Source organism: Dicentrarchus labrax, unplaced genomic scaffold (genome assembly GCF_905237075.1).
Source record: "Dicentrarchus labrax unplaced genomic scaffold, dlabrax2021, whole genome shotgun sequence".
Lineage (NCBI taxonomy): Eukaryota > Metazoa > Chordata > Actinopteri > Moronidae > Dicentrarchus > Dicentrarchus labrax.
In genome coordinates this window covers 10,087,295-10,095,902 of record NW_026136704.1, presented here as the reverse complement: position 1 = coordinate 10,095,902, position 8,608 = coordinate 10,087,295, and the positions used below count along the sequence as shown (strand labels likewise).

At 44.8% G+C, this 8,608-nt stretch overlaps 1 protein-coding gene across 3 annotated transcripts in view; it reads right to left on the bottom strand.

The window, feature by feature from the left end:
* Window positions 1-8,608, bottom strand: part of sik3 (SIK family kinase 3) — a 35,572-nt gene continuing 26,964 nt past the window's right edge. For 2 of the 3 annotated variants that reach the window (XM_051399535.1, XM_051399537.1), the window contains 7 exons: window positions 8,100-8,269; window positions 7,868-7,995; window positions 6,372-7,141; window positions 6,005-6,159; window positions 4,414-4,543; window positions 4,193-4,319; window positions 1-3,620 (listed from right to left, as the gene is read on the bottom strand). In XM_051399535.1, coding sequence (XP_051255495.1) covers window positions 4,198-4,319; window positions 4,414-4,543; window positions 6,005-6,159; window positions 6,372-7,141; window positions 7,868-7,995; window positions 8,100-8,269 — 1,475 coding nt within the window. In that variant the 3' untranslated portion in view covers window positions 1-3,620; window positions 4,193-4,197. Of the gene's footprint in view, window positions 3,621-3,644; window positions 3,786-4,192; window positions 4,320-4,413; window positions 4,544-6,004; window positions 6,160-6,371; window positions 7,142-7,867; window positions 7,996-8,099; window positions 8,270-8,608 lie in introns of those variants that run through there. The other variant, XM_051399536.1, reaches the window with a different exon arrangement.

Here is an 8,608-nt window from a genome sequence, read left to right as displayed (position 1 = left end):
ACCTTTTTAAATTATTTCTTTATTTATATATATTTATTTATTCATCTCAGTTTGGTTGATATTCTTTTTAATCATTGTTGTTGCACTTTAGTATTTTTGTACTCAACAGAAATGAACATAAAAACAAATAAAGACAAAATGAACCAATAGAAAACAAAATGACCTAAGAAACAGGAATAGAGCAGAGAGCTGGCTTGCTGAGCAGGGAGGAGAAAAGAGAGGAGGAGGGATGGAAGAGTTAAGACAGAAAAAAAGAAAGGAGGGAGGAGAAGGGTCAGTCTGATCAGGCAGAAGGTGTATGTGAAACAGCGCTCTGCTCCCCATTACCTCTGAATCATCTGCAGTGCTTTCCATCCACTCCAGCTGTCCCTTCCTGTGTGCCTCCGCTCTTCCCCGAAACAACAGCTCCGCCACCGGTCACCATATTAGACAAAGTGGAACCTCTGGTTTGTAACTTTAGAGTTTCTAGCCTGCCGTGGGACAAGAGACATGCAATGTATTCCATTCCAGTCGTTTCCTCTCCAATTCCCAACAAGTACTCACAAGTACTCCATTTCTTTCTCATCCAGATCTCAGTTTTGGCTTGGTGTAAACAATGAGAGAAAACAGTAGGGCAGATCTGAAAGAGGAATGAATGAGATCTGAATGGAATGGAAACGAGCTTCTTCTGCCCAAAGAGACATTAACTCAGTTTGGGAAGAAAACAGAAAACCTCTCACATCGAGTTCATTTCAGAAATCCGTCCCACTCTCTGTATTGCACTCTTTGTTTGAAGAGATTTAGATTTATCGCTAACGCTAGCCCCACCCGCTCTGATGAAGAGTGGATGTTGGTAAACAGGAAGTGACATGGGTGCGAATGGAAAGCACAGGCGCTGCAAGACAACATCTGCAGCTCTCAGATGTAAATAGCATATGAAAAGTCAACCGCTGCAGCCAGGTTATTGTGGAATCCGGCCAGTATAAACACATACGAGTGGAGCTGTATTCTTTGCGCCACAGTCTCTTGCTAGCCCAATACAGACTCAGTATCCCAGGGTATTGTATATGGGAGGATAAGTAGAGAGCAAACAATAAAATTAAATTTTAAAAAAAGGGAGAAAGAGACAGGAGTTCAATCTTCTGCTGTGGTCCCCAGTGTGCTGTATTCTCCATCCGACTGTGCTTGAGCCCGACTCGGCTTAGGGCACAGACCTTGGCGGACCCGTTTAAGGTGGGCACACCCAGCCCTGCTCTGACCACGACTTTGTATTCCTCTGCTGTGGAAGTCCAATTCAAACAGTTTATTCCTGAAGTCACCTGTTGAAATGTTTCCCTTTTATGGTTTTGGAGGTGCGTCCAGGTGTATCCAACTGCAACGAGATCCATCAACCGTTAATGAAACCCTGCCTCCCATCTTCCCTTCCAGGCTTGGGGCAGGAGAACAAAGCGAGGCCGAAAAACGACGTAAGTCCAAGAAAACCAAAAGCGGGGAGAGGAGGGGGGGGGTTGAGTAATAGTAGTTGTAGTTTCCTCCTTGGTTGCCAGAGTGACAAGATTAGTTTGGGAGGAGGGGCCATGTCTGTAAGGCGTCATCCGATCAGAAGCCGATGTAGTAAAAGAAGGTGGAAGGATCACAGCAGATAGGCAGGGCAGCAAGAGAGAGAAAGAGAAGTGGGTTTGTCCGTCTCCACACTTGTGATGCTTAGGATGATATGTCAGCTATTTTACAAGTTATTCCTTCGTTTTTTGTCTTTGTTTTTTTTTTTTTTTTTTTTTTTTTTAAGTGTTAAGTCTCTGTAGCACCCGAACCAACCCAGACAAAGCCCAAAGCCTGACCCTGTATAGCCTGCCACAACTACCCCATTAACAGAAAACAGGCCCAACATCAACAAGAATGACAGTCACAACATCGATTGAAATGATACTTTAAAAAGAAACACAAAATAATTACTCTCCTCTTATTCAAGTGTCTCGATATAATATTAAAACAAATAAGAACAATCTTTTTTACGACAGAGAAAGAGTACTGTCTCTCTTCTCTCTGTCCTCTTTTGGCTAGAAATCTCAAGATTCATAAAACAAAAACAAAACAAAAAAGAAAACATTTTGAAGACATCCAAAAAATACAAATGATAAACAATACCAATATAAAAAAAGCCTAAAAACAACCAAAAAAAGTAACAAAAAGAAAAGATTTGATACAGAAATTGCAATAGCGTTCTATACATGGCATCACTGTACAAGGAAAGGAGCAAATGTCTGGTAAAACTACCCACAATGCAATACACTGTCACTGACAAGGGAAAGGAGGATGGAGAAAAGGGGTAACACAGCGTGAGAAAGTTAGGGCTGCAGGAGATGGGAAGAAGGTTTGAAAAGCAGAGTAACAGTATGACAGAGAGAGAGAGAGAGAGAGAGAGAGAGAGAGAGAGAGAGAGAGAGAGAGAGGAACTGCAATGGGGGTGGAAACAGAGAGGATAGCTTGAACCGAAAGTGCAGAATTACTTAAGTAATCAAAGAACAATGTTGTCTTCCTTGCAACACAGAACTGTTTTTTCCTTTAATAATAATAATAATAATAATAATAATATTCATTATAATAAACCTCTTTTACAGAAAACAGTTATAACAATAAGAGTAACAATATTGACCATAATGCCTACATGGACATTAGCCGTAAAAATGAGTTTTTAAAATAAAAATAAAAAATAAAATGAATGCCAGAACAAAAAACAAACAAAAACAAAACAACAAAAACAATGAGAGAGCTGGTTTGTCCTGTGTGATGTCACTGAGCTCCATCTTTGGAGAGAGCGGTTTTGTTGCCCGGTTGGAGCCTGACCAAAAACACCCGCCACCCGGCCGAAAAGGGGGCCGTCACTGCTGAGACTTCAGCCTGCTCCGGAATGATCTGCTGTGGTACAGCAGGAGGGGGGAGAGAAGGAGGAGCAGTCTGAACCCAAGACACCTTTCCTCTCCAATCGCCTGTTCTTCTCAGTCATGCGTACACAGGCGCGCACGCGCACACACGTACACACACACGTACACACACACACACACACACACACACTCCTAATGTGAATACTTTGGGTTTGTGGCAGCAGTGTGTATGTTTCTTTGTGTTATCGGACTATGTTCTTGCAAATATGACTGTATCGATGTGTTGGCCAATGAGGCACGTAATGAAGTATGCCAACAGTTAATAGAAGACGAAGGGTGAAAAGGGGAGGATTAGGTCAGGACAGCAGGTGGGCGTGGGGGAGGAGGAGGTGAGGGGGTTGAGTCGAAAGAGGGAGGAGTGGAACCCCAATCTACCCATGATGCGAGGTGAGAAGAGGAGACAACCTGCGGCGATGAATGCTGGATGTCTGTGCAGAAAATGCTGGCACTTTGACTTTTGAACCCCGAGGACCCCCCCCCCCCACCTGTGGACCCCAACCCCTCTAATGTCTACACCCACCCACACTCCCCCTCTCTTGCGCAGACTGCCCTCCCAGGGACAGATGGAGACAGACAGATGGACGTAGAGCGCCCCCCCGCTTGGGCAGACGACGGTGGTTTGGCGTGATGCTGCTCAACTCAAGTCAACGCAACTTAGGATGGCTGATATGGACCGCTGTACACAGGATACACCCCATCCTAAAAGGAGAGGGAAAGAAGAAACTGAATGTTTGGCCTTGAAGACCACACATTTTTGTAATCTGTGTCTCACCAGTCCCCTGAATTTATGGAGGACTAACTTGGTTATCTTTTATGAGCTGTATCTGGAAGGTCCAAAACTGAAAGTCAATCTCCTGTCAAAAACTACACACATTCAAAACAAATTGGCAACTAGTAAAGTCAATCATAAAGCAATAAGACTCAACAGGCTATATGTTCTGACTGCTTTAAGTCATCAATCATTTTGTGTGTTATATTCAAACATAAATCGGATTAATTGGTTTTCATTTTGACATTTGAGAGAGATCAGCGTCAAAACGTTTAATGGTATTTGTAAAACAAAGTATGAAAAGATCCAAGAGAGGTAATACTTTTTATAGACACGGTCACTTCCTCACATAACAAAAAACAGCCAGGTAATAAATGTTGAGTAAACCATAAATGCCAAAAAGGACCTGCTGGACAATTACTTGACTGATACCCTGCTCATTTAGAATAAGAGAGGTGATACACACTTAAATCTTGAATTGTGTGTGTGAGCGTGTGCGTACCTGTGCTAGACCCCGGCCTGCTCCATGCTGTACTGCAGGTCAGGGGGCTTGTAGCTGAGGAGCATGTCACTGGTGCAGGAGGAGGGGTAGCAGGCTGCCGCATGGAGCTCCCCTTCCACATCACACACTGCATGAGGAACACAGGTCATTTACCAACATGGACAAAGGAAAATCCAAACAATTTGTATTTGAAGGTAGATAAATGCACATCTCCTACTCACCCGACTCTTCCCGCTGGTGCAGCTGCTGGCTTCCTGTCAGTGACGTCTGGCTGAGAATATCTGACATGCGAGCGGAGCTTAGTGCCTTCCCAGCCAACAGGCTCATCCCAGACATGGGGTCTGCCTGATCCTGGACAGAAAGTGGGCAACAGTTTTAGACTGATACTTACTGAACAGCTTCTAGAAGCTATGATGTCGATGTCTCGCTGTGGCTCAGAGGCAGAGCGGGTCGTTCCTTAATCGGAAGGTTGTGGGTTCGATCCCCGGCTTCTGGTGCCACATGTCGAAGTATCCTTGAGCAAGATACTGAACCCCGAATTGCTCCCGATGCCGTGCATCGGTGTCTGAGTGTGTATGAATGTTAGTTTCTGTTCAATGGACTTTGCCATCACTGAGTGAATGTGTTTGAAAGGGTGAATGTGGCACGTAGTGTAAAAGCGCTTTGAGTGGTCGGAAGACTAGAAAGGTGCTATACAAGTACAGGTCCATTTACCATTTAGCATAATAACATAAATAAGTACATTTCCTTTCATTACATTCTTCCTTTAGCTATCATCCTAATAACAGTCCATCCAGAAAAATGCTGAGTTTTTTGTGATTGTTGCGGGCAAAAATCCTTGATTATGCGGCACGTTTTCTAAAAAAATACAATGGAATATGTGGCATATTTATGCAATTTTATGCAACGAAATTGCGGGAACTTGCAAAAATTGCAGTTTGATGAAAAAGAGAAAAAAAAAGTGATTCCCCCAACAGCCTGTTCTCATTAGGCTACTACCTTAACGTAAAGAGTCATTTCTTATTACTTCCTATGATAAGCAAGCATACTACATCACAGAAAGTGCTGGGAATATTTAAGTTCTAATCTTGTTTTATTTCAGACCTTAATAAACACATGGCTCAAACTTACAAAACATTGGTGAGTCAAACAAGTTCTGTAGCTTTACAAAAGGACTATGCTACAACTTCTGTAAAAATGGATAAATAAAATATGAGACTGATTTGCGGGCTTCATTATGGCTTCATCGCGGGGTTTGCAGCTTTTCGATGATGTTCACGCCGCGTAATTACGTCACTTCATAACATTCCCATGGCAACAGGGGAAAATGGCTGCTCTTGTGTGAAGTAAACGCAACATTTTTCAACTTTCTGCTAAGATATATGTGACTGTTCTGCAACGAAAATGTGGGGATTATGAAATCATGCAAGCCCCGCATATTATGTGCGGAAATCGGCAATTTAAGCGGCGAAAGTGCGGCGTATTTGAAAAAATGCGGGCCCCGCATAAATATTCGGACTTTGGCTGATCATGCATTGAATTATGCGATCGCATAATCACGTTTTTCTGGAGGGACTGTAATAAACAGGCTCTCTGCAGCACTGCACTGACCAGCAAGATAAGGTGATAATTCATACTCAATAAACACACAACATACAATAAACACCCAGCCAATAATAACATGTCATGCAAATGTGAGATTGTTCCCATCATCCCTTTGTCTATATTTATGACAGTGGTATTGCCAAATCACAACAAATTCTTACATAATTTTGCTTTAACTACAAAAACAAGCAGTGAGGTTTCACTTACATAGGCATCGTCACAGGTCTGGATGGTGTGGTGGCGCTGTAGCTGTCCACGGGACCTATAGGCGTCACCCTGGGGACCTCGCGAATAGCCCACACCATTATGATCAGGCACCTCCATTGCCTGCCCCTGGGGCCTGCACTCCACATGCTCAGATTCTGAGAGAAAAGATTAAGCATGTGCATATAATAAATATACTACTACGTATGTAAGGATTTTAACACAGCAAGTGAAAAAATAAACTACTCCGATGCTAATCTTAATGTCTGTAAGATCTTTTAATGTAAGTCAGCAACACAAAGGTCAAAGTAAACGATCAGTCAGAAGAGATACTGGACTCTGAATCTCTGTATTCAGTTTTTACTCTTACCTCTATTTGCTGGAGCACTTCTTATGTAGCCACCATGCCTGTGTGTCGGGGAGCTGTAGGGTGGGGTGCCTCCTCGGGGAGGCCCCAGGAGCTCATGACCTTCAACTGCCTTGGCCAGCAGGCCCTCATGTGGGTGATGGTACCCAGCTGGCACCTCATCCTCCTCCATGCTCTCTGAGTGAGGTAAGCCTGGGCAAGGTGTCTGGGCTGGGTGCTGTTGCGGCTGGACATCCGGGGGTCGAATCTGGAGGAGGTGATGGTAGTGTTGGCCCCCAGAGGCACCCTGTGGTGCCTGTGGCTCCAAGCTCTCACCCTGGCTCAGCTGGCGGAGAAGCAGCATCTCTTCATACTCTTGGGGTGCACCGCTGGGTGGTGTGGGGGGTGCTTGGCACGGCCGAGGGCTCTGCCTCTTTAGCAAGGCAGCCAGATCTTGGGGGGGAAGCCTGGGGTCGGCGTGGCCTGTTAAAGAGTGGCGGGGGGACAGGAGGCCCTGCAGTGTGGGAGTAACGTGCTGTTGTGGGGGGCGGTAGTCCAAAGGGGTTGGGGAGAGCAAGGCTTGCTGTAGTGTAGAGGGGGTGCCGTAGCTGCTGGTCCCCACCACCCCGCTCTGGTAACCCTCCAGGCCAGGGACTTTGAGGGAGGCACCCTGCAGGTAGGGACTGTAGGAGCCGACCACTCCAGAGACGCCCCGGGAGGTGGCGTCGCCAGAGAAAAGGTGGGGATTGAACTGAGCCTGGTCATAGCCCGATGTGAAGCGACCAAGGCTGCGACTGGAGAGAAAAGAGGGAATGCAGAGAATAATTGGCTAACTGTTGTCTAACATCAACACGCTCTCAGTCCTTCTTCCAACATTCTACAAAAGGTCTTCATTAAATCACCGCACACCGACAGCCTCTAAACATTTCAGGTCAAGTCCAAGTTCAGGTATTCACTGAGAGGTGTAACGTCATTTCCAAAACATAAATTAGATTGTTACACGTTCTTTCAGTGAAGGCAGTCCTGATTGCAGGGGGCTATTTATGGTGATGATGTAGGGGGTCACAGGGTGACTGATCTACTTTACATACAGCAAAACACTTGCACCCAACCACTCACCCAGCTACACTGAGGTGGAGAATTTGTTGAGGATGTCATCTCAGCAAAGTTGATGAGGGAATTACATTAAATTTCAATACTGATAACAAAGTCTGCTCTCTTACACATAAAATCTCTGGCCTGACCAGCATTACTACGGTCTGAAGTTTCAAAATACAATTTGTAGAAAATCAGTGGACATAGCAGAAATGTAAAACAAACCAAACAGTGAGAAATATACAATCATAAACAGAAAAATACAACAAATGGGAAATGTCTATTGGGAGTGGTGAGGTCATGCAGAGTAATAAAACAAAAATAAAAGAGATGGAAGAAAAAGAAGACACAGAAACAGTCCATTGGTATTGTTGGGAGGGTTTGGCCGCCATCAGGGGACGTGGTGACATGATGGGTTGGGTCACCTGTGCGACTCGGCGTTGTCTGCGCTCAGCTGCTTCCCGAGGACTCTGTGTCCACCTGGCGTGGACAAAAAGCTTCCCTGACGCTGCGCCCCACCTCCCAGCTCCACTTCCTGAACCTGAATGGTCACCTGTACAAACAGTCAATGTCAGATCATTAAAAACAACAACACATTTAGCCATTAGCAGGGAGAACAATGACAAAAACTCTATTTTATTGGCTCTTTGCAGTCACCTGCTGTTGTTGAGGTACACCCTGTGCCAGTGGGACGGTGGGGCGTGCAGATGCTGCTTGCTGATTGGTTGGTAGAGAGACTCGTGCCAGGCCTGTGGGAGGTGGACTGCCACTCTGGCCCTGATACAGCGCTGGAGTACCGTGCTGGTACTGAACTGATGACGGACCTCCTAGGAGGAGAGAGGAGAGCAGAGGAGTCATGAGAGCGAAACCTCGGGCCAAAGTTACTGAACGCCGACAACATCCTTTAAGTAGTCTCTGATCCACCAAAATCCCTCTGGCAATGAGAGTGAATTTTTACAAAGAGGGAACAATTAAGCATTCCGAATAAGGATTTTAAGATTCAAAGCATTGCACTGATCGATTCAGGAACCCTTGTTTATTTAAAAATGTTTTAATTTTAATTTTCCATAGTTTAGTTGGGCTTTGTTTTTATCTATTTAGGCTTGCTTGGATGGTTGCCAACTGCCAATGTCTATTACTACTTTTTCAACTTTCAAATTTTCCTA